The sequence below is a fragment of the Prunus mume genome, linkage group LG1 (assembly GCF_029339155.1).
Source record: "Prunus mume cultivar Tortuosa linkage group LG1, ASM2933915v1, whole genome shotgun sequence".
Taxonomy (NCBI): Eukaryota; Viridiplantae; Streptophyta; class Magnoliopsida; order Rosales; family Rosaceae; genus Prunus; species Prunus mume.
The window spans coordinates 10,146,543-10,173,105 of NC_142698.1; the positions used below are offsets into that span (position 1 = coordinate 10,146,543).

General features: G+C 35.9%; 2 protein-coding genes and 2 pseudogenes across 3 annotated transcripts; 2 read left to right on the forward strand and 2 right to left on the reverse strand.

Annotated features, from left to right (window-relative positions):
• The first annotated feature begins 474 nt into the window (after positions 1-474).
• Positions 475-2,095, forward strand: LOC103335096 (UDP-glycosyltransferase 91A1-like). The gene is given in 2 exon segments (XM_008238102.3): positions 475-1,815; positions 1,817-2,095. Coding segments are annotated over 2 exon segments (1,392 nt in total). The 5' UTR covers positions 475-555; the 3' UTR covers positions 1,949-2,095.
• Positions 2,096-5,540: 3,445 nt separating this feature from the next.
• Positions 5,541-7,181, reverse strand: LOC103335932 (putative UDP-rhamnose:rhamnosyltransferase 1). The gene has a single exon (XM_089055594.1). It carries the CDS (start codon positions 7,105-7,107, stop codon positions 5,677-5,679), a length of 1,431 nt encoding a protein of 476 aa, XP_088911720.1. The 5' UTR covers positions 7,108-7,181; the 3' UTR covers positions 5,541-5,676.
• Positions 7,182-14,425: 7,244 nt separating this feature from the next.
• On the reverse strand, positions 14,426-16,071 carry LOC103335106 (putative UDP-rhamnose:rhamnosyltransferase 1 pseudogene; annotated as a pseudogene). The gene has a single exon (XR_016123359.1). The product of XR_016123359.1 is annotated as a putative UDP-rhamnose:rhamnosyltransferase 1 pseudogene (transcript).
• An 8,226-nt stretch (positions 16,072-24,297) lies between these two features.
• Positions 24,298-25,749, forward strand: LOC148920984 (uncharacterized; annotated as a pseudogene).
• The last annotated feature ends 814 nt before the right edge of the window (positions 25,750-26,563 follow it).

Here is a 26,563-nt window from a genome sequence, read left to right on the forward strand (position 1 = left end):
ACATTGTGTTTATATATATGTTATCTTATCGATTATATGCGCACTAGGTTAGAGATACTATCATTTGGATTACCTTTTTTTTAAATTTGTTTTCGGGTGTCTACAATTTCCCTTTCTAGCTACCTACCTTTTTATTTGTCTTGTTTATTATTATTATTTTTTTAATTTTTGAATAAAAGCGATAGTCTAAAAATTACAAGGGAGAGGGGAGTTTCTCAAACATACACTACCAATGTGCCATGCAGATTCGGACCTAAAACCACTAGTCTGCGAATCAAGTCATTTTCCATTGGGTTAGACCCTGTTGGCTCTCTGTGTCTTGTTTTGACATTTTTGTTGTTATTTGGCCGACAAATATTAATTCAGAGGTGATAAATTAATTTTCAATAAAAAAGCTTGCTAAAAATATGTTGGCCACCCAAAAAAAAAAAAAAACTTTAGAGGAGCAATTATTTGAGCCCAATAATTGTACCTTGCTGGATGTATATATACAAGTAGGGTTAGGGACTCTACTCACAACAAGAATAAAAGCCCTAGATAACATTATTGATCACCATGGATTCCAGTCATCAAAAGCTTCACATAGCAATGTTTCCATGGCTAGCCTTTGGCCATATGATCCCATACCTAGAGCTCGCCAAGCTCATTGCCCAAGAAGGCCACCAAATCTCCTTCATCTCCACTCCAAGAAACATCGAACGTCTCCCACAGCTCCCTCCGATTCTCTCGTCGTCGTTAATCACCTTCGTCAAGCTCCCGTTGCCCCGCGTAGATGACGACTTCCCAGAAGCCGCGGAGGCCACCACAGACGTATCGCAGAACAAAGTTATGAAGCTTAAGAAGGTATACGATGCTCTCCAACAGCCCCTTACTCATTTCCTAGAATCTTCCAACCCAGATTGGCTACTCTTCGATTTTGCAGCTTACTGGGCCCCAACTACTGCCCGTAACCTTGGCATACCATGTGCCTTCTTTAGCATATTCATCGGAGCATGCTTAGCTTTTGTTGGGCCCACTTCCCCGGAAATATCCCCGGATGATCGTAAGAACCCGGAGGATTACACCGTCCCGCCCAAGTGGGTCCCCTTCCCGTCCAACGTCGTGTTTCATTTGTTCGAAGTTCATCGAGTTTATCTCGACACCATTACCGGCGACGAAAGCAATGTTTCAGATATTTATCGGTTCATGGAGGGGATGAGGGGCTGTGATGTAATTGCAATAAGAGATTGTATGGAATTTGACCCTGAATGGCTGCGCTTATTACAAGATATTCACCGGAAACCGGTTTTACCGGTTGGTCAACTCCCCACTACAAATCATGAGGAGAATGATAGATGGGGGTCAATGAGCGAGTGGTTGGACAGGCAACCGAAAGCATCGGTTGTGTATGTGGCTTTTGGAAGTGAGGCCATGCCGAGCCAAGAGGAAATTACTACAATAGCCCTAGGGTTAGAGCTGTCTGAGCTGCCGTTTATTTGGGTGTTGAGAACCAATGTGGTTAAGTTGCCTCAGGGTTTTGAGGAGAGGATAGGAGGTCGTGGACTGGTTTGCAGGAGCTGGGCCCCGCAGTTGAAGATTTTGGGTCATGACTCGGTTGGGGTGTTCCTGAGTCACTCCGGTTGGAGCTCGGTGGTGGAGGCGTTGAGTTTTGGTAGAGCTCTTGTGTTGTTGACCATGTCCAATGACCAAGGGTTGAATGCAAGGCTTTTGGAGGAGAGGAAGATTGGGTATTGCATTCCGAGGGACGAGGAAGACGGGTCGTTTACCAGTGACTCGGTGGCTGAGTCGCTCAAGTTGGTGATAGAGATGGAGGAAGGGGAAGATTTACAGAGACAAGGCTAAGGAGTTGAAGCCGTTGTTTGGAGATAGAAAGAAGCAAGACACGTACGTGCATAATTTTCTAGAATATCTTAAAGCTCATGCACGAAATGCTTCCAAGAAGGTCTAGACTCTAGACTACCCAATGCTTCCAACAAGGTACATTATATGCATGTGATAATATCTCGTTGAGATGATACAAATATAATTACTCGATGGATAAATTTGTATGAAAATACGTATCTCGTATTGTATTTAATGGATATACTTTCTGGCATGTGTATTTTAAATCATTTATTTAGAAAGTCAGAAATATGAGGATATAAAATAAACTAGTCCTTCCTAATCAATCTAATTCCTTTAAAAAAAAAGAAAAAAAAAAGCAGAATTAGATTAGTTTTTCAGTCATGTGAGTGATGATGAGTCGAATGATTGTAGTTGTCAATTTCCTTTATAGGAGTTGACAAAGCTCATGAGGATTAGTTTTGCAGCGTCAGGCACAAATATTTGTGTTTATTGTAAATAGCCATGATGCAACCACATTTTAATAGTCAGTTTCGTTTATAGGAGTTTCCATTGCTTATTGTCAATAAATCTGTTTAACTATTTTTATACGAGGAAAATGAATAATTCTTATCTTACTAAGGTTTGAGACAACTCGTGGTGTGTATAAGTCCTTGTAGAAAAAAGAAATAAAGAAGACAGGTATTATTGTCATTGTATCCTTGTGCTACTAGGTCCAATGGAAAAAGATGTTAAAACATTACGAAGAGTTGGTGGGACTATTCTTCTTCTGACTAGTTGTTAGCAAAGTGTACGATTCATGAATGCACTTCCACTAGGTCAAAGATCTCGAAAACAACATCAACTTTTTCTGAATTGGGAAAAGCTTCTAAACTAGCATTCAAATCAAACCTCATGCATGTGCACATGGTTTTCCAAATACTCCACACATTTGTCCATGTATCTATCATGGAGGGCCTTATCTTTGAATACCTCACCATGTTCTTTGGCTCCATCTCTGTAAGCCTTCTCCTCCTCATCCACCACATCCAAATACTCCACGCATTTGTCCATGTATGTTAAATTGGAAAAAACTTAAATAGGGTGTAGTTAGTTAATTTTATATTTTGATTTAAATATTAAAGTGTACTTAGATCATAGGGTTTACTCAATTAAAATTTAAGGATTCGTTTAACAGCACCCTTTATTTATCAGTATATCATTAAAAATTGAACTTAGTTGATTTTTAAGGAAAAAAAAACATTTAGAGCATCCGTAATGGTTGTTCAATAGTTCAATGCATAGTTAAATAAATTGAACTTTTTTGGAATCCATTGAATTGAACTGTAATTTTACTTGCAATGGTACAGTTCAATAACTTTAGATCAACAGTTATATCTACTTACACATTTTTTTACATACTCAAATAAAATAAAATGGATAAATTTAATAAAACTAAAAATTGTACCATTGCACTTTTCTCAAAGAGATCTTTAAAAAGAGAGCAATTTTTAATATATTTGAAAGAAAAAAAAATGATGTATTTTTTATATTGCATTGTACTAATGAACAACCATTGTGGATGCTCTTAACAACATAATGCATTAATTGCTGTACTTATTTTATTTTATTTTTTATTGGCATGTGGGTCCCATGATCGGGTTCATCACATAGCACCCTCTATTGCAATTGCATCTATTGAAGTGAACTAAATCTCACCATTGCAAGTGAATTGTATTGTTTTAGTTCAATTTTATGCAATAAAATTGCATTGATCTTAAGCATTACAGATGCTCTTAGTCATATGCTTACCATATAGTGATTATTTCGACTGTTTATTGAAAATAACTAGTTGATTTATAAATTTGAAGAATTCAAACAAAACAAAAAAAGCGATAAATCACTCAATTAATTATGTCTTCTTTGTGTGGTGGTCCGTAATCTTTCCATTTTTAGAAACTACATATTCATACCGTCCCCACCACTGAAAACCATGAGACTCATTTGATTGCGAAATGAAACCAGAGCCATGCGAATTTTCAACACAAATCCCCCATTTTGCTATGGGACCATAGCTATCAATTTTGTCCGCCATGAAACATAAAAAATCTTAATAATTGTACCTTCATAATTCAAAGGACGAAAGACTATACAGATTGATAATTTGTTTCCCAACGACCTATCTTTGTGTGGATGTATATATATTTATAAGTCGGGCCTAGGGATCTGACTTTACTCACAACAAAAAACAAAAGCCCTAGATAACATAGAGCTCGCCAAGCTCATTGCTCAAAAAGGTCACTAAATCTCCTTCATCTTCACTCCAAGAAACATTGAACGTCTCCACACCTCCCTCCATGGCTAGTCAGTTAATGAAGTTATGTTTAATATATTATATAATCAAAATAATTTTTTTATAATATTTTATTTATATTTTACATTTACGTCTATTAATATGTTAGATTACCGCTTGATTAAATGTTTTGCTATAAATAACTCAAACATATGGAAAAATTCAAACAAAACAAAAAAAAGCGATAAATCACACAATTAAGTTTTTTTCTTTTGAGAAAGAGAATTCATTAATAGAATCAAAGTTGTGCATGGTGTTGAACTTGAATTTATGTCATCGGTAGCCTCTACTAATCTTACTAATAAGGTTAAACTTGAATTTAAATGTGTTAACAAATATTGGTGGGTGACTTGAATATTTACAGGGTTTAAATAATAAAACAAATTCTCTAAATATTATGATATGTCTGTAATCTTTGTTTTAAGTACAAACGAAATCTTGTTCTTGACTCATGGGTCCTAGTTATAGGAAGGAGTAATCGACACTCAAGTATCAAGCTCCAGGTTTAAAACGAATTCTACCTATATAGGTAAGCAGTGGGTAGTGGCTGATTTTCTTGTAGATATATCTCACCAATTATTGAAAGCCATAATTTAAAAACTGGAAGCGCATATGGAAAAAAAAATTCCAATATTTTTCTCCCCAGAACATGACAACAGAGGTAAAAGTTTATGATGTGGATTAGAGAGGAGATTTGGAAGGAGATGTGTGAGGCGGTCAATGTTTCTTGGAGTGGAGGATGGATGACCCTTGTGCGCAATGAGCTTGGCAAGTTCTAGCTCATGGATAAAATTTTGTATGTTCTGTTTATACCAACTGGTTAGTGTATCATCCAATATACATAGGATATGTGGAAATATTTTATTCCTAGCCCAGCTGGTGTACCTGGAACTTACAAAAATTACCATTAATTACTACAATATTACACTATTTTCTTTTGTGCTCTTTGAGCTTAAAGGCACAGATATTTGTGTTTATTTTCAATAGCCACGGTGCAACCCCATTTTAATAGTCAGTTTTCTTTATATAGGAGTTTCCATTGCTTATTGTCAATAAATCTGTTTAACTATTTTCACACGGTTGAGACAACTCAATTGGTGTGTATAGTATTTATTAGTCCGTGTAGAAGAAAAAAAAATTGGCAAAAGGAAAAGACAGGTACTATTGTCATTGTATCACTGTCACCTTGTGCTACTAGGTCCAATAATGGCAAAAGATGTATGTTAAAACACTACTAAGAGTTGGTAGGACTATTCTTCTGACCAGTTGTTAGCAAACTGTACAGTTAAAAATTCCCTGATGAGAAATGGACCCAAAGCATGATCGTAGGCAAACTTTTCTTAAGTAATTGCATACATAATAATAGTTATAAAGAAAATTCTCTTTATTCAAGTTGATACAGCGATTCATGAATGCACTTCCAGTGGGTCAAAGATCGACAACAACATTAACTTTATAATAACTTTCTGAATTGGGAAAAGCATCTAAAACTAGCATTCAAATCAAACCTCATGCATGTGCACATGGTTTTCCAAGTACTCCACACATTTGTCCATGTATCTATCATGGAGATCCTTATCTTTGAATACCTCACTATGTGCTTTGGCTCCATCTCTGTAAGCCTTCCCTTCCTCATCCACCACAACCAAATTCAGAGACTCGGCCAACCATTTCCTGGTAAATGATCCATCTTCTTCATTTCTTGGAACTTCAATTCCAATCTTCTTTTCCCAAAACCTAGCAATTAGCCCTTGGTCATACAAGAAGGGCAACATGATAAGAGGACGTCCATATTGGAGTGCCTCTATGAGTGAACTCCAACCGCAATGAATCAAAAACCCCCCAATTGAGTCGTGAGCCAATATCTTGGTTTGAGGTGCCCAAGTTGTCCAAACTAGTCCACGACCCTTGGTTCGCTCCTCGAACCCATCTGGTAGCTTCACCGAGTCACTGTCTCCTGACCAACTAGGTGTCCTCAGGACCCAGAAGAAGGGCAACCCAGATAGCTCCAATCCAAGAGCCAACTCGGTGAAGTCTTCTTGGCTTAAGTTAAGCTCACTTCCAAGGGCAATGTAAACTACAGTTCCATTCTCTTGTTTGTCCAACCACTGATAAATTCTAGACCAATCTTCTTTGTCTTTTCTAGTTTGAACCAAAGGTGGCAATAAGCCTACTGGAACCACAGGTTTTTGTTGAAGCTCTTGTAGCAAATCGAGCCACTCACCCTCAATCTCTCTACAACTTCGAATCAAATAGACTTGACAACCTTGGACCGTCGACTGCACACGAAACAAATCCGAAACACCAGAAGCGTTTTGTTTCGTAGCGTCAAACAGTTTCTTGGCCTCAAAAGACCTAAAAACCAAATTTGAAGGGAAAGGGATCCATTCGGGAGGGACAGTGAAGTGCTCTGGTAGTGTTCTAACACCATAGCGATCTAGTCCCTCCGGTGATGTTGGTCCAATGAAACATAGAGTGGATGCGTTGAAAATACTGAAATGTGCTCGTGAAATGCCTAGGCTAGAAGCTATAGGTGGTAGCCAGTGAGGAGCAAAGTCGTGAATAATCCAATCCGGCTTGTGAGTTTGTAGGAAATTGGAAATACCTTGTTCGAGTCCATCATGAGCTATTTTGAGGTATGGGATTATGTGGTATGGCACGTCCATAGTGGCCTCTGCATTCTCCGGCAGATTTTCGACATGTGGCAGCGGGATCTGCACTAAATTGATCAAAGGGGTTAAGTGTTGAGGGATTTTGGGGAGGCGTTGGATGTTTCGTGGGGTGGATATGTAGGAAACTTTGTGACCTCTTCGAGCTACGTGCTTGGCAACCTCAAAAAAGGGAATTATGTGACCAAAGGCAAGCCATGGAAACAATGCTATGTGAAGCTTCTTAGGCTCAGTTGTGGAGCTCATGGTGGTGGAGGTGCTCATATGGGAACCTCTCTCTCTCTCTCTCTCTCTCTCTCTCTCTCTCTCTCTGCGTATTATGGGCACAACTTGTAGGACATCATCATGCATTGATGAATTTGTAGGCCTGACCCTGAGAGTCGTGTTGTCTTTCGTTACATTTTTTTATATAAAGTTTTTAAATGGATTTTGGTACAACAAAAACTACGATTCTGTGGACCATCTCCCCTCTTACTTTTTAGTTTGATGTCTTTTTCCCCCTTGTCTTTGTTCATTCCAAGTATCATAATAATTAAATTTCTATCACTCATTGCCTTTTTATAAAAAAAAATCATCGTATAGAACCTAAGATGTATTCCATATCATTAATTATTTCTTCACTCATTGACAAAACTCTACCAATAAAATATATAATTACTGTCACATTGATGAGTCAAGCACATGCCATGAACATTTTATGTCTTTGGTTTTAATTCACAATTTGTCAATATAAAAAGCATTTTGTTTTTTTTCAAAGTTTCTGGCACAATCACAGTAGCATTGTGTTTATATATATGTTATCTTATCAATTATATGCGCACTAGGTTAGAGATACTATCATTTGCATTACCGTTTTTTTATTTGTTTTCGGGTGTCTACAATTTCCCTTTCTAGCTACCTACCTTTTAAGACCAAGAAACATGTTCCTACCTACCCTTCCTAGCTATTGTCATAAATTGATCCTATGTATCGATGTTCCTACTTTTCCAAATAACCATCGATGTTGCCATACTTTTCCAAATAAAAGCCCTATTAATATTGGCAATGTTCGACATCTCATCCCTAGCTATATGTGTATTGAGAATTATAATGTGTGGTCAAGACAGCAGTTGTCCTCGTGTTGGACCGTTCATCCCCAAAACTAGTCGGTGTGGTTTGTGTCTTTCGATCTATGTACTTATATGAGGAAAAAGTTACCTTGCATGTTTGCATCTGGTGTTGTTTCATAGATGGTATTTGGTTATTATATGAGAATGCTCAAGTTATTCGCAGTATTCTTGGTTTTCATTATATAAACGAGTATGCAGTGGTTTCTCTTGAAGAATTTCATGGAGACAAACAGGTTAGAGGTGTAAAATTACAAAGTTCTTTTGAATATACTAGGATGAGAGATGATGAATCTTTGTCTGCTTACCTTGCAAAACTATTTGATCTTATAAACCAAATGAGAAGTTATGGAGAAGATTTATCTAAGGGAAGAGTAGTGTTGTTGATTAGCAGTATGATCCTATATGTTCTGTGAAGCACTTTTTTTTTGGCCTCATTGAAAGGTCCATTTACTGGGATTTAGTCTCATGTGAATTCTTATTTGTTTTGAGACCCACTTAGAATCCATGCCTTATGGAGAATGTAGATTTAAAGGAAAACCACAACTGCATATTGCCATCCCTCCGCTCCTTAGCCTTATCGTTATGGTTCTTAACGGAAGGGTTAGTATGTTTGGTGTACTTCAGAACTCCCTCCGTTTTTATTTGTTTTGAGACCCTTACCCTCCATCTCCTGTCTTCTCCCTCCGTCCCTCCCTCTCTCCTATTATCAAAAGTAAAAGAGTAGTGATTTCCCCACTCATTTTTCTCCTATTTTATCCATTACACTCCTTTTTATAACTAAAAAAGGAGTGTAAGTGGATAAAATAAGTGAAAATCACTGCCCAAGAAAATTGTGGAATTTATGGGAAAAACATAACGAAACAAAATTATGAGAAAGAACTCAATTGTGCTTGAACGTAACAACGCACAATATAAAAGCCGCTTTGTCATACAGTAGGTCTAGTTTTCTAGGCGTAACATAAATTTTCAAATAAAATTTCAGAAAAATAATGAGAATGCATATTTCTTTCCTACGCCATGAAGAATAACAGTAAGAATGCACCAGTCAAATTTGCCTTTTTTTCCCTTCTCATCGTTTGAAGATTTGTATTTCCCAAAAAGGGCTGGGTGCCCCAAATTTTTTGTTCAAAGAATGCATTTTCACACAAATATATCATAATTCTTGTTCATTTCATGCTTCCAACCTGAGTTTTTCCAATGTTAGATTTGATATTAGATAGAAAGGAATCTCCTAATGCAAGGATCAATTCATAGCCGATACAAACCTGTCACTCTTTTTTTCGGCAGACATGGGTCAAATGGGAAGAACATGTCAAGCCTTTCCATCCCACCAAAGTCTCTGTCAAAATTGAATTTCTCAGATGTCATGAATAAACCAGCTACTAAGTTGTATTTGGTCTTCACATACAAGACTTCAACTTATACACTACTTCCAAGGTAAAGACATCACATAAGTTACCTGTACTGTTGCAACAGCTTCTACAACACCAGTTGCTCCTAGCTAATATAGGTCACCAATCATGGATTTTATAGAGTTTTACTCTCAACTGTAAACACTCGAGATGTTATCAAGCATGGCAATGCATGATATTAAAACAGATAATACATGTTATGCATTTTGGCTACCTCAGGAGTGTTCCCAAAAAAATGAATAAGAGCATTATACTCTTTGAGGTCTCTGAACGGTGTGGATGTAGCATGTGCGTTGATGTAGTTAACATCTCTAGACACCCCAGACTGAGCTAATGCCTTTTCTATGCAGAGAATAACACCAGCACCTGTTTGGAGGAGACATTAATAACAGATTCATATTCTAGAATGCGATGTGATTCAATGAAACAAAGTGCAAGGTGACTCTGGATTTGAGTACTAATTAAAGCCATAAGGATACTCTCAAATTTCTTAAAATCAATTGGCAAAAAATAAAGTAAAAATAAACGATACAAAGAGTGGAATTTCTTTAGTTTATGCGGAACAAAATAATGAAAATAATAAATCAACTGAAACAATTGTAGAAACAAATTCTTTTCATTTCACAAATAAGCACTGTTACATGGGTTTTATATAGTCCGTTAGTGGTGCAGGAGTTACAAAATGTTTACAACATAATTGTAACGGACAATTATGCAATTATAGGTATTAACAACTATAACGGAAAACTGCATTGATTGGCCTTTACTATCAAGAACGTTGGGGCTGCCTAACACTCCCCCGCAAACTTGGCGACTGAGGAGAGACAAGTTTGGATACCAAGCGGGAAAAGCGATCCATAGGAAGACCTTTGGTAAAGACATTGGTGAGTTGATCAGCAGAGGGGATGAATGAAACTTTGTGGCTGCTAGAGGCAATGCATTCCCGAACAAAGTGATAATCAAGAGCAACGTGTTTCGTGCAAGCATGGAAAATAGGATTGGCAGCCATGTGAGTCGCAGAGAGATTGTCACAATTAAGGAGAACCGGCCGGGAGAGCGGGAAGTGTAATTTGCAAAGAAGACCTTGGATCCAAATGGTGTCAGCACATGCACAGAAGAATGTACAATATTCCACTTCAGCAGTAGAGTGTGAAACCATATGCTGTTTCTTAGCACTCCATGAGATTAAATTTGCCCCTAAGAACATGTAATAGCCAACGGTCGAGCGTCGTGTATCTGAGCAACCCCCCCCAATCAGCATCCGAATAAGCAACAAGAATGGAGGAATCGGTGGATCGACAAAGTGGCAAGCCATGACCAAGAGTGCCTTTTAGGTATCGAAGAATGCATTTTACAGCCTCCATGTGAAGATCAGTAGGGGAGCCCATGAACTGGGACACAGATTGAACCGCATATGCAATGTCAAGGCAAGTGAGAGTCAACTATTGAAGAGTGCCAACCAGTTGCCGATAGATGGAGGGATCAGAGAGAGGAAGACCGGTGGTACGTGATAGGGAGCCTTTGGAGGCCATAGGGGTGAAGCACGGCTTGCATTCCAAGAGGTTACTGCATTTGAGTAAATCAAGCGTGTATTTGTTTTGGGTGAGATGAACACAATCAGACGAATAATTCACCTCCATGCCAAGAAAATAATTGAGTTGCCCAAGATCTGTGAGGTCAAATTCAATACCCAAGATACGGATGAAATCCAAAAGAGAGGAAGTACTACTGCGGTGAGAATAATGTCGTTGATATAAAGAATTAATATCATCATGTGAGAGTTGCTCTGAAAAATAAACATAGAGAAGTCGGCCCGGCTTTGGAGGAATCCATAACGAAGGAGAAAAGAACTTAGCTCAACAAACTGTACTAGCCCTGACCTAGCATACTTAGTTAATAAATTGAGTAGATATACAAGCAATCCTGGAAGAGATCACTGGAAAGCTATTATTAGGGTTCTTAGGTATTTGAACTATATTAAAGGTCAGTTTGGCATTGCTATGCTGTGAAAATAATCGCTGTTAGATTTGTTGTGAGAGAAATCAGCTGTGAGAGAAATCAATTTGGCATTTGGTAAACTTTTTGTTAAAAGTGTTATTGGTATTGATTCCCACATAATCATAAAATTATTGCCGCATAATCATTAAACTCAGCGCCTCTTCGAAACTAATTCCTGCATAATCAGAAAATGAAAGCACCTCATTAGCTGCTTTCCCTTATAGCTTTCTCTCATAGCAATTTTTAACAATAAGTGATTTTCTCATAGTTTACCAAACGGGCTGGGCTTCCTAATTTTTTTTTAAAATCACTTATAACCCTAAATAAGCAATGTCAAATTGGCACTAAGAACTATGGATTGCATTACACAAGATATCCATATGTACTAGAAGGTTATAGTGATGCAAACTGGATATCATTACGAAGGACTCAAACTCCACAAGTGGATATGTCTTTACGTTGAGAGGTGCAGCTGTATCTTGGAAATCTACAAAACAAACACGTATTACTAGATCCACTATGGAATATGAATTTATTGCTTTGGATAAAGCTGGGGAATAAGCTGAGTGGCTTCGTAATTTCTTAGAAGATATTCCAAATTGGTCGAAGCCTGTGCCTGCAATATGTATACATTGTGATCGTCAAGTGATGATTAGAAGGGCACAAAATAATATGTATAATGGTAAGTCTCGACACATACGTCAAAGACATAATATTGTAAGACAACTGCTCTCAAGTTGTATAATTACTATTGACTATATAAGGTCAATAGATAATTTAGCGGATCAGTTTACTAAAGGTTTGACAAGAGAGCTTGTTAACAAATCATCGAGGGGAATAAGGCTAAAGCCTATATCTCAATAGTTTCCATTGGACACCCAACCTAGCTGACTGGAGATCCTAAGACTTAGGTTCAAAGGACAACTAAGTTATGTGTGACTAAAGTGGGAGCATTGTGAGGATTCTATCCCTTGCCCATTCCTATGATGATACAATGCTCCTTGCATCGTTTATGGTTAAGTTAAGCTTTTAATGATTCTTGTGACTTGGAAAACCAAGTGGAGTGTAGCAGGATACTCTTTATAGGAAATCACCTATATCAGTACGAAATGAGTCTGTTTCTATGAGAATTGCAAGGCTCAATTCTCTAAAGTATTGACAAAGACCAGGACTGTTCCATGGCCGAAAGGATCCAACCTAGAACCAAATGTGTATGAAAAGGTATTATGTGAGTAATATTGTTTTGATTTACACGACGGCTGAACAGTTCAAGATATCATGTTTACATGATTAGCTAGTAAATCCGATTTTACTTCACTAATGGAAAGTTCGAGGCCAAAAGCTACCTATCTTGATATGGTGCCTTTTCAACCGAATTCTCTCAAGTGTCTGCATTATACATTTGCATTAACTAATTTCCATTCATGTGGGGAATTGTTAGAAAATTATAATATATATATGTAATTTTTCAATAATTGAATGGAAATTAAATTGTGAGACCCGTGACTTTAAGTACATGACTTTTATGAATTGGTATGTATCCATTGGGAACAGTCATGTTCTTAACCGAGGAAAAATAAAATATTATTTATTTTGTTTGTGAATAAAATAATAATACTTTATGTGAAAAGTTCATTGTTTCATAGAAATTGAAACATTGCACTTCTTGGCTTAAGTTGCATTGTTTCATAATAATTTGAACATTGCATTTCTTGGCTTATGGTTGGAACATGAAAAGACACATTTGTTGATATTTTTCAGTCACATCTTTTCTGAACAGAGGCCTTGTTGCCTATAAATAGAGAAGGTCCTACAACATTTTATTTATCCAATTGTCATCCAACAATAGCAGTTTTTAGAGCATTCATAGCATTATCTTTTAGAAATATAGTGAATTAGTAAGAGAGAATTCATACATAAGTTCGAGTTCACTTTTCTTGGGGATTGTAATGCTATTTCAACAAAAAGTCGATCGTTGTATCCTGAGAGACGTTTGCCAAGCAAATCCTAAAAGCACATGTGAGGAGGCAATTTCATCTTGGGGAGATAGAACCAAGTTCTAGACTCGATCATTTGTAAAGTATTCTTAATTTTCCTTGTGTTATTTTTTTGTATTTATTTTGAATTTATAGTAAAGTTTTATTTTCGAAATTCTGTAAATATAGCAATTGTCTATATTTTACCAACACCTAGTTATAGGAATCGACACTCAAGTAACAACCTCCAGGTTTAAAACGAATTCTACCTGTATAGGTAATCAGTGGGCAGTGGCTGATTTTCTAGTAGAATATCTCACCATTTCTTGAAAGCCATAATTAAAAAACTGGAAGAGCAAATATATGGAAAAAAAATTCCAATATTTTTCTCCCCTTAACATGACAACAGAGGGAAAAGTTTATGAAGTGGATCCGAGAGAAGAAATTTGGATGGAGATGTGTGAGGCGGTCAATGTTTCTTGGAGTGGAGATGATGGATTCACCCTTTTGCGCAATGAGCTTGGCAAGTTCTAGTTTATGGATAAATTTTTGTATGTTCCAGGTATACCAATTGGTTAGTGTATCATCCATTATACATAGGATATATGGAAATATTTTACTCCTAACTAGCTGGTATACCCAGAACATATAAAAGTTACCATTAATTACTACAATATGACACTATTTTCTTTTGTGCTCTTTGAGCTTAAAGGCACAAATATTTGTGTTTATTTTCAATAACCACGGTGCAACCCCATTTTAATAGTTTTGTTTATAGGAGTTTCCATTGGTTATTGTCAATAAATCTGTTTAACTATTTTTACATGAGGAAAATGAAAAGTTCTTATCTTACTAAAAGGGGGTTTTTTTTTGGGTCAAAATCTTACTAAAAGGGTTGAGATAGCTCTTGGTCAAGACAGGTATTATTGTCATTTTGTCACCTTGTGCTACTAGGTCCAATGGCAAAAGATGTATGTTAAAACACACAAAGAGTTGGTGGGACTATTCTTCTGACTAGTTGTTAGCAAAATGTCGAGTTAAAAATTCCCTGATGATAAATGGACCCAAAGCAAAAGATGCATAATAGTTAGAAAGAAAATTCTCTTTATACAAGTTGATACTGCGATTGAATGCACTTCCAGTAGGTCAAAGGCAACATTAACTTTATAATAAAATCTTTCGAAAAGAGCCACGGCAAACAGGTTTAGTTAAAGCTCAATTCGCTAATAAAAGCATGATACCTGTCAAGCATGCACATGGTTTTCCATATACTCCACACATTTGTCCATGTATCTATCATGGAGGTCCTTATCTTGAAATAGCACACTATATTCTTCGGCTCCATCTCTGTAAGCCTTCCCTGCCTCATCCACCACAAGCAAATTCAGAGATTCGGCCAATGATTTCCTGCTAAACGATCCATCTTCTTCATTTCTCGGAACTTCAATCCCAACCTTCTTGTCCCAAAACCTAGCAATTAGCCCTTGGTCATACAAGCAAGGCAGCATGAGAAGAGGACGTCCATATTGAAGTCCCTCTACCAATGAACTTGCCCCGCAATGAGTCAAAAACCCTCCAATTGAGTCGTGAGCCAATATTTGGGTCTGAGGTGCCCAAGTTGTCCAAACCAGGCCACGACCCTTGGTTCGCTCCTCGAACCCATCTGGTAGCTTCCCTGAGCCACCGTTTCCTGACCAACTTGGTTTTCTCAGGACCCAAAAAAAGGGCAACCCAGATAGCTCTAACCCAAGAGCCAACTCTGTGAAGTCTTGTTGGCTGAGATTAAGCTCACTTCCAAGGGCAATGTACACCACTGTCGCTTTCTGTTTTTTGTCCAGCCACTGAGCAATCGTAGACCAATCTTCTTTGTCTTCTCTAGCTTGCACTACAGGTGGCATTAAGCCTGTTGGAACCACAGGTTTTTGTTGAAGCTCTTGTAGCAAATCGAGCCACGCCCCCTCAGTCTCTCTACAACTTCGAATAAAATAGACTTGGCAACCTTGGACTGTTGACTTCACACGAAACCAATCCGAAACGCTGGAAGCGTTTTGTTTCATACTGTCAAACAGGTTCTTTGCCTCAAAAGACTTTAAAACCATATTTGAAGGAAAAGGAATCCATTCAGCAGGGACAGTAAATTGCTCTGGTAGTGTTCTAACACCATAGCGATCTAGTCCCTGCGGTGATGTTGGTCCGTAGAAACATAGGGAGGACGCGTTGAAAACACTGAAATGTGCTCGTGAAATGCCTAGGCTAGAAGCTATAGGTGGTAACCAGTAAGGGGCAAAGTCGTGAATAATCCAATCCGGCTTGTGAGTTCGTAGGAAATTGGAAATACCTTGTTCGAGTCCATCATGAGCTATTTTGAGGTATGGGATTATGTGGTATGGCACGTCCATAGTGGCCTCTGCATTCTCCGGCAGATTTTCGACACGTGGCAGCGGGATCTGCACTAAATTGATCAAAGGGGTTAAGTGTTGAGGGATTTTGGGGAGGCGTTGGATGTTTCGTGGGGTGGATATGAAGGAAACTTTGTGACCTCTTCGAGCTACGTGCTTGGCAACCTCAAAAAATGGAATTATGTGACCAAAGGCCAGCCATGGAAACACGGCTATTTGAAGCTTCTTAGGCTCAGTTGTGGAGCTCATGGTGGTGGAGGTGTTCATATGGGAACCTCTCTCTCTCTCTCTCTCTCTGCGTATTATGGGCACAACTTGTAGGACATCATCATGCATTGATGATTTTGTAGGCCTGACCCCGAGAGTCGTGTTGTCTTTCGTTACCGACTTTTTCCCATCCATTCAGTCCAAAAGAAAAGTCCAATATCAGTAATTTCTATCTTCATGAAAATTTGTAATTATAACTGTCACATCGATGAGTCAGGCACATGCCTTGAACATTTTATATCTTTGAATTTTCTTTTATATTTTGTAATAGATCGCTTGGAAGGGATAAAAGAAACATCTTGTTCTTTTTTCAACAATTTCTAATCTCTAATGGACCTCCCACTACAATGAAAAAGATTTTTAACGACATGCAATGTATGTTATTAAAGGGTATGCACACTATTTTGTCATATAGTAGGTCTAGTTTTCTAGGTGTAACATAAGTTTTCAAATAAATTTTTTTAGAAAAATAATGAGAATAATAGTAAGAATGCACAAGTCAAATTTGCCTTTTTTTTTTTTTTTTTCCTTCACATATATTACTGGAAAATGCCATAAGAAAAAGAAAAAGAAAACAGATCAAGTGTGTGGGATTTTGCCATGCTGGTGGTGGATGATGAAGATTGATGGATTTTCCAAGTTAATTTCAGTGGGCATTGGAAGATAGGGGGGATAAAAACAACAGAACCGTTTTTTGTATTTTATTATTGTTTTTTATATAAATAACAGAGTTTTGACTTCCGTTATGTTTGTGGACCGATGTCAAAATCTATATATATAAAGCAAAAGATAAAGAATGGTAAAACATTTAAAATACCAGAAAATACCATTGATTAATGTAAATTATTAATTAAATAAGGATAATATGGTAAATTCACACTTTTTTATATTTAAAAAATTAAAATTAAAGAAAAATCAGATAAGGAATCCTATTTTTATGGAATACAACTACCCACGATCTTTTTTAATTCTAAAATAAATTTTTAAATTTTTTTTTTAGAAAACCTCGCCTCGCCTGCAGAGAGGCTAGTATTAGATAAGTGAAGAAGTGCAGTGTATGCCACAGTTTGATGCAAATTAACGAAACAGTATAAGGGAGGGATGAAATTCTTATATCTTTGCTTTTATTTATCTGATTTATTTGCACTAATACCCTCTAGGATTTTTTATGTTTTCATATAACCCCTTGAGGTGCTAGAATCAGGTTTCAAAATGATTTCCCTTCACCCCATAAATCTTAAAAAACCAAAACTGGATGTAACAAGACTTCTGCAAATACTAAAATACCCTTCATGTATTTGAATATTTTTTGGATAATTTTTATCCATTATTAAAATTAAAATTAAAAAACCCTGACCCTACTCATCATCATATGCATCGTACTCCCGCCAAGAAAAAAAAAAAGATGCTTCCTACCCCATATCCTCCATCCATTGTTAATTTCTCTATCTAAGAAGACTATCCAAGCAGTTAATTTACGAATTGATTATAATATACGGAAGTGTCTGATGTCAAAGAAGACAAGCCCAAGAAGGAAGAGGAGGGAGATGTTGACGAGGTTGATGAGGAAAAGGAGAAAAAACAAGAAAATGGAAAGATATAGGTTCACGCACCATTTGATTTTGACAAATATTCCAATGATAACACCACCTCAGAAAGGTTAAAAAAAAAACACACTCAGTAATCAAATGAAATAAGTAAACAAGTACAAACACACATCATTTTCTTACCACAACTCAAATAAAGCAGCAAAACTCCAAGAACCTTCTTTCTAATATTTTCTTTTTGATTTTCTCTTTTCTTTTCATGACAAGTTTCATTTTTCTTACACTTAAAACAATGTTATTAATGCATCACATAAGTTAGTTTTTGTTTTCCAAATTTATCCTTATTAAATATATTAGCTTTATTTTTTTTTTCAATTGCTCTAAATATTTTTGCTACTTTCTTACTACCTTGTAAATAATTAAATATGAAAAAGCGTAATTTTGTTTTATAAAAAAAAGTATGTTTCATGAATCATGATATTGCTATCGTCTTTCTTTTGTGGAAGATTATGCTAACTCATGAAAAAGTTGGGTTCCCTAATAAAGGCTTGCTATTGGGGCACCTCCTTTGATCCAACTTGCGCCCAGGGAACAAAACATTACCGGCTAGGTATTTGTCCAGTCCTTTTCATCTTCTTGTCACCAAGTTCTAAAATATCAATGGTTTTAGAAATATTAGTGGTCTAAAACATGGAAATATTGGAAAATTATCGATATTGATAAAAATTGAATAAAAATCACGAAAATTGTAAAAGAAACTTAGAAATTTTTCTTGAAACTTCGGATGATGTTTATTTAGTCAATTATCTATTATTTTATCATCAAAAAATGGGAAGCAAATGCATTGCATGATGGGTTTAACTGATTAAGTTTATTATATAGCGAGTGTAAAAATATGTAGTAATTAATGAAAGAAGATTAAACACACCATAATAATTTATTTATAATGATTCTACAATATTTTACACTCTATACATTGCATGTTAAGATACATAAGTGACTTAGTATCACATAGAGTTCCCATAAGGTTCAAATTTGAGTTATTTATACTAACACCCCCTCAAGTTTTCAGCTTTTTCACAAAACTCCTTAAGGTTTTAGAAATCACAAGAACACTCCATGAGGTTTTAAATTGTTTTCACAAAACTTATTTTCATTGATTTTTATCCAAAGATTGATGATTTTATACAAAAACATTCTCCAAATGACAAAGTTGGCCTTTGAGATTAAATTGCATATACTTCGTTGAGGTTAATTTTGTCATTTGCATAAGCTTTTTTTCAATGAAATCATCAATTTTTGGACAAATAATAAATGAAAAGGGGTTTTGTGAAAACAAACTGAAACCTTAGGGGTGTTCTTGTAATTTTTAAGACTTGAGGGGGTTTTGTGAAAACACAAGAAACCTCTGGAGATGTTAGTGTAAATAACTCTTCAAATTTTTCATTGTCTTCATCATTTCGATATTATCGATATTATAGCGATATTTTAGCCAAATGTTGCTGAAATGTGAGAGAAATTATCGACATTGATATTTTTCGATATTATGGATACTTATACAATATATGTATTGATATGTTCCAAAATATCCTAGACCTGAAAAAACGATAATATCCTTGATATTTTGTTGATATTATCGATATTCTAGTCCTTGCTTGTAACGAATATGAAGGTAGTTTTTGAGATTTTTTTGCTGGTTGTGATACAGTATAGAGAAAAAACTTTGTTCAGTATACAAAGTTTGGCCGGATGTGACTTTGTATAGAGGAAAAACTAGTGTCAGCAAAGCATTTATCTAAGACTACCCAAAAGAAGTGCGGACGTGAACAGATCATTAAACAAGACACTTTTTTTTGGGATGAAATAAACAAGACACTTTGATGTAGGGACTTATTTGTATTTCCCAAAAAGGGCTGGGTGTCCCAAATTTTCTGTTCAAGGAATGCATTTTCACACTAATATTATCATAATTCTTGTTCATTTCATGCACCCAACCAGGGTTTTTCCAATGTTACATTTGATATTAGATAGAAAGGAATCTCCCAATGCAAGGATCAATTCAAAGCAAATACAAACCTGTCACTCTTTGTTTCGGCGGACATGGGTCAAATAGGAAGAACGTGTCAAGCCTTTCCATCCCACCAAAGTCTCTGATTCTAAGTAGTCGTCAGAGTTGAATTTCTCAGATGTCATGAATAAACCAGCTAATAATGCCTTCTCCATGCAGAGAATATATATTTTTTTTCTTTCTAAATGTAAGAACAAGGATATCATGTGCAAATCTCAGTTAAAAAAAGAGATATAAATAACATGGGTAAGGGATGGGTGAGTTACCAGTAGATATCATCGCAAAGTCGGAACTCTGAACCACCACAAAAGTTATAGTTGTCAACTTACGGCAGAGAGAGGTTCATAGTGTAGAGCTTTAATTAAAGTCTTTGTCTATGTCAGTAACTCTAATAAATTTATAGTAAATTTGGGTTTTTTCCATTCAAATTCATTTTTTCTTACCTACAATCTATTTTTTTATAAGTAAAACTCGATAACTAGGATCAATCTAAGCAAGTTACCTAATCAAGCTTAACATATTAAATGTTATATTTTTGAATTCCTAAAATACCCCTAATTGCATTTTAACCTTTTTTTTCCCCTACAAATTGTTTGCTATTCAATGCCATAATGGTGTTTCAATTTTGCAAAAGTTTTGTGGGTCAGTTTTATTTATTTATTTTGCGTATAATTAAAACTTGGTGTGCAATTAGTGTCGTATGCTTTTGAAATTGATTTTTTAAATATATCAATTATGTTTTTTTTTTTTTTACTATGTTTGGGTATATTTTGTAAACGAAATATATAATTAGAACTTGGTATGTTTTTCCAAATCTGATTACCTGATCATATTTTGTTTTAATATTTTCACATTGATTGGTTAGTTATTTCCTTTTATTTATATCAAAAATTCAAATTTAATAATTGTTATGGTTTGAAATTAATTTCAAATTTAAGAAACACTTGTTCTTGCTCTTTATAGGTCTTGATCCCTATGTAGGTACATTAATTTACTTACATTTTTCTTAGGTACATATGTCTCTAGGTACATTGTCGAACTTGCAAAATATAGGTACATTAACAGGTACATCGTAAATTTTTTTACCTTATTGTAAATAGTTTAACTTCCGCATTGTATTTCACTAATGCAAAGCGTCTATTCATTCAAAGATCATCTCTATAAAAAATTAATTGAGTCCGATATCATTTGACCACTCAATTAAATTATTGAAATTTTAGTACTTTTTTGAAGCACCGTGTTCATTAATTTTGTAGGATACAATTAGATGTCTAAACAATTTCCGATTTGTCTAATTTTTTGTAAGGATGATCTATGAATGAATACCTAAAACATAGATGCTTTGGATAGTTGAAAAACAATTGTAGGGTACCCTAAAGGGTGTCCCTCAATAAAAGGGGGATGTATATGTATATGTATATATATATATATATATATAGCTTCTATTGAGGGATCCCTCAAATAAGCTTATTTGAGAAACACTCTTGTGTGGCCCACTCCACATTGTATTTTACTAATCCAAACAATCTACTTTTTAGATAATCATTTAAAGATCATCTCTACAAAAAAATCACTTGAATCCGATATAATTTGACCACTCAATTGAATTATTGAAATTTTAATACTTTCTTGAAGTACCGTGTTCATTGATTTTGTAGGATACAATTGGATGTCGAAACAGTTTCCGATTTGTCTAATTTTTTGTAATGATGATCTATGAATGTAGATTTAAAACATAGATGGTTTGGATTGTTGAAAAACAATTTGTAGGAGACCTTAAAGGGTGTCCCCTAAATAAAACTATTTGAAAGATTCCTCAATAGAAAGGTACTGATATATATATATATATATATATATACTTTTATTATTTTTATAAGTACATTATTCATTGGATATATAATTTAGGATTTTTTTTTTGGTTCAAAATATTTTATAAATTGTTGATGGGTTAGAGGGAGTGCCAACCAAAAGAAATGAGGTGTTTGATATGCTATTAGTAGGAAGAATAAATTCTGACTAAGACAATTAATGACATGTTGAAACTTAGTAGGATGTTTATTTAGTCAATTATCTATTAGTTTATCACAAAAAATTGAAGGAAATGCATTGTATGATGGGTTTAACTAATTTAAGTTGATTATATAGCGAGTTGACAAACACTGTGAGTGTAGAAAATATGTAGTAATTAAATGAAAAAAAATTAAACACACTGTAATTATTTATATGTAATGATTTACTAGAATATTTTACACTTTATACATTGTATGGTAAGATATGTGAGTGACTTAGAACCACATAGAGTTCCTATGAGGTTCAAAATTTTCACTATCTTCATCATCTCTATATGTAGAGTAAGTGTATTGTGAAGAGTAGTCATCAAATGATAAATCCCCAAAATAATTTTGTATGTAATTGTTAACATGCCATCCATATGGATCCGAGATTGGTTGACGTTGTCCGTAAGTAAAATCATTTGAGGATTGAGTCTCAAATTTTTCCATGAGCCGCTCGATTCCATCACAAAATGAAAGGTCAAAGACTCACATTCTCATGTGAAAATCTGATTTTGCAAAAACAGCTCAAAACAAAACAATATAAATATACATATTTTAGCATATTATCACAAAAATATAAGTAACATGGTGGTTAAGGTGTTGAAGGAGTAAAATGGTAGGGGTTTGAATCCCTTTTGAGTGTGTGATTTGTGTTTTTTTCTTTTCTTTTTCCATTACATTGATATTTTCAATATTAGAGCGATATTTTGACAAAATATTGCTGAAATGTGAGCGAAATTATCGACATCAATATTTTCTGATATTATCGTCGATATTATCGATATTTATACGATATGTGTATGGATATGTTCCGAAAAATCAGTGACTCGAAAAAACGATAATATCCTTGATATTTCGTCGATATTATTGATATTTTAGATCATGGTTGTAATGGCCTATATTGGAACAACCCATAAATTTAATCCATGAGTTCGTCACAAAAGGCCCATAAATTTGTTTTGTTGATCACCTACCTAAGTGTCGCTTCAGGTTTTGGCCCAAAAGGAAGCGGGTCTATGTAATAAGGCAAGGCAATGAGAAGTCGACACATATTGCCTGCTCGCTTATATGGACACTACTAAAACGACTTCATATAACGGGTATGATAACTTGTAAGAGGCGTTCTTCAAAGGAGAAAACAAAGGTTTTGTAGCCTTTCTCTTTAGGACAGTCGTTCTCTTACTATCTTCTGCTTTACATCATTAATCTCTCTCACTTTCGTCATTCCACATGACAGTAAATGAAGTGAAGGAAGTGTTGTACTGGTGTGTTTTTCTTTCACTTTTTAAATTTTTTAAAATTTTAAATTTTTGGTTCTTGAATATTTTAGAATAGATAAGATATTGTTTTAAAATATTTTCACAATAAAGAAGAAATTGTTTCTAAATCTTATTAGAATAAAGAAGATAGATCAAGTAGATTAGGTCCGCCATTTTTGGCTTCATTTTTATGCCAGTTGGCGATAAGAAGAGAAAGAAGGCAGATGTTGAGGGAGCCATCTCCATTCATGAGGAAGTTAGTACGTTGCATGTATATGGAACCATGCCGGATCACCTCCTTGAAAACATAAGAGAGCAGATACTGCCTTGCTAGATGACTAGTCACTTTTGAGGTTTAAGCTTCAATCAAATGGTGGTTGTCTATGATAAGAAAACATGAGTTGGCGATGCAACACAAAGATATGAGGGCCAAACCCAAGTACCTCTTGCTAATCACTTCATCCTTTGAGGCCCACATGAAATTTATTTTTGCCGTATTGATAGGAAAAAAAACTATCTAAAAGTCTTCGCATTTGGTTATAAAAAAACACATACCAAGGAAAAATAAAGAATGCAGGCAGCTGTATAAAATCCTTATACCATACCAAGGCAACTATAAATTTAATCCATATGTTCATTACAAAAAAGGCTCATTCATAGTCCCATAACCTCATCGACGTGCCATGGTTTGGTTTGGTTTTGTTTGATTGTCCGCTCGAGTGTCGTTTCGGGTTCTGGCTTCGAGTGGGAAATCGAAAGGAAATGAGTCGCTGTAATAAGGCAAGGCAATTAGAAGATGACACGTATTACCATCTCGCTTATATGAACACTACTGAAAGATAACTTGTAAGAGGTGTCCTTCAAAGGAGAAAACAAGGGCTTTGCAGCCTTTCTTTTTAGGACATGAGTCGGTCTCTTACTATCATTCGCTTTAGGATATTAATCTATGTCACTCTCTCTCTTCGCTCCACTTGACAGTGAAAGGAGTGAAAGATGTGTTAAACTGGTGCATGTTTCTAAAGAATATATTATTTTTAACTCTTTTTAGAATAAAGAAGATATTGTTTCTAAATATTTTTAGAATATAGAAGATATTCAAGTACATTAGGTCTGCCATTTTTGGCTTGATTTTTGTGCGGGTTGCTTCCTTTTATACATGCTTGAGTAAACATTTATCTTTGGACGAAGAGAACAAGTAGGTGATTGATAGGGACGGCGATAGGAAGAGAGAGAAGGTAGATGTTGAGGGAGCCATCTTCATTCTTGAGTGAGTTAGTACATTGCATGTTTATAGAACCAAGTCGGATCAGAGCAACGATTTGAATAAACCTAACCAAGCACAAACATCACCCTAGCAGCATAGTCATGGGTGACAACACCGAAAAGAAGTCAACCGACACAGGCATGCCTTCAAAGCCAAAATGGGAAAACCCCAACCACCCGCTCTACCTTCATCATGCGGACCAACCCGGCGTAATCCTTGTCCCACAGCCTTTGGTAGAAAATAACTACAACACATGGGTTCAATCCATGAGCATGACCTTAACGGTCAAGAACAAGATTGACTTCGTTGATGGGTCAATCAAAGAACCAAGGGGGGATAAACTTGATGAATTGCAGCAATGGAGGCACTGCAACAATTTAGTCAAGACATGGCTATTGGGGTCGATGTCGAAGGAAATTGCTGGCAGCGTCATTCATTGCAAAGATGCGAGCCAGATGTGGCTTGATCTCCAAGAGCGATTTTCTCATGTGAATACCGTTCAGCTTTTCCATATCGAGAATGAAATCTGTGATTGCATACAAGGCAACATGACTGTGAGTTCATACTTTACTAAACTTAAGAGCCTTTGGGATGAACGAGACGCGTTGTGCTCAATTCCAGCTTGTAGCTACGAACAACCAAGGAGATTGCTTCATACATAGAGACTCAGAAAACAATGAAATTTCTCATGGGTCTAAATGACTCATATGCCACTGTTTGTAGTAACATACTTTTATTGGAACCATTACCCACAGTAAACAAAGCGTATTTGCTGGTCATTCGACATGAAAGGCAGGTAGAGATTCTAATGGAAAAACTTCTACCCAACCAAAAGCAGCCATGTTTGCCGTAAATAACCCAAGTCATGAGTCTGAATTAGAAGAGAGAAGCCTTCAGTGTGCAAAGTGCAACAAGACGAATCACAACACCAAGAATTTCCGTGCTCATCTCAAATGCACCATTTGTGGCTAGAAAGGTCACTCATTCGATTACTGTCGCAAAAGAGCAGCGACATTAAAGGCTGAGCAAGGTAGTCTCTCAAAGGGCAACCAGGTTGCATCATATGCATCTGACACAAAAGGGACAATGTCCAATTTCCCTTTTTCACAGGAGGAATGTAAACAGATTCTCCACATGTTGAGCAAGAAAAAATCCTCTATGGCCAATCAAGTTGGTAATTCTTCCAATCACGAAGAACTTTCAGGTAAAGCTTTTTCCCTTACTTATAATGGCAAGAAGAACACTTGGATCTTGGATAGTGGTGCTACGGATCATATGGTTTGTAGCCTTGATTTGCTTACACATTCAAAGACGGTTGAAAACAATACTGTTGAATTACCAAATGGTTCTTTTGCTCAAGTCACCTATATTGGACATATTGTTTTTTCTCCCAATTTCATTCTAAATAACGTCTTATGCGTACCACTTTTTCGACTCAATTTCATTTACATTAGCAAGTTAGCTTTAGATTCCTCTTGTATCACAATGTTTCTAAGCCAATTTTGTGTCATACAGGACCTGCGCTCGGGGAAGATGATTGGGATGAGATTTGAGCGGGAGGGACTTTACTATCTCGATCAAGCAAAGAAAGGAACATGCAACTCCGTTCAAACTCTAGCCTTTACTCTTTGGCATCAACACCTCGGATATCCTTCAAAGAAATTTTTTCAATTATTTCTCTTTTCCAAAAATACATCTTGTGATACAGACAAGTGCCTAATTTGCCCATTGGCCAAACAAACAAGGTCACCGTTTCCATTAAGTTCCATTTCCAGTAAAGTATGTTTTGTTTTGATTTGATACATGTTGACATTTAGGGTGGTTATAAAATTGCTTCTCTTTCTGGTGCAAAATATATTCTCACTATCGTAGATGATTTTACTCGGAGTACATGGGTTTATTTGATGAAACATAAATATGATACAAGGGATCTTCTAGTTAAATTCATTCACATGGTTGAGACTCAATTCAATTCTAAGGTCAAAATAGTGCGTAGTGACAATGGCCCTAAGTTCAAACTTGAAAATTTTTATGCCCTCAAAGGCATTGTTCATCAATCTAGTTGCATCAACACACCACAACAAAATGGTGTTGCTGAGTGCAAACATAGGCATTTGCTCAATGTGGCACGAGCCTTGCTTATTCAAGCCGGTCTTCCTAGACAGTTTTGGGGAGATGCAATTCTTGCTTCAGCATATCTCATAAATAGAACAACAACTCCTCTTCTTCATGGTACAACGTCATATGAGAAATTGTTTCATCAAACTCCTAATTATTCTCACTTAAGGGTATTTGGTTGTTTATGTTTTGCCTCCACCCACGCACAAAAACCTTCCAAATTTGACCCTCGTGCTACTTATTGTATTT

Coding starts and splice junctions, on each gene's coding strand:
- LOC103335932 (XM_089055594.1), bottom strand. CDS start 7,107: ATGAGCACCTCCACCACCATGAGCTCCACAACTGAGCCTAAGAAGCTT.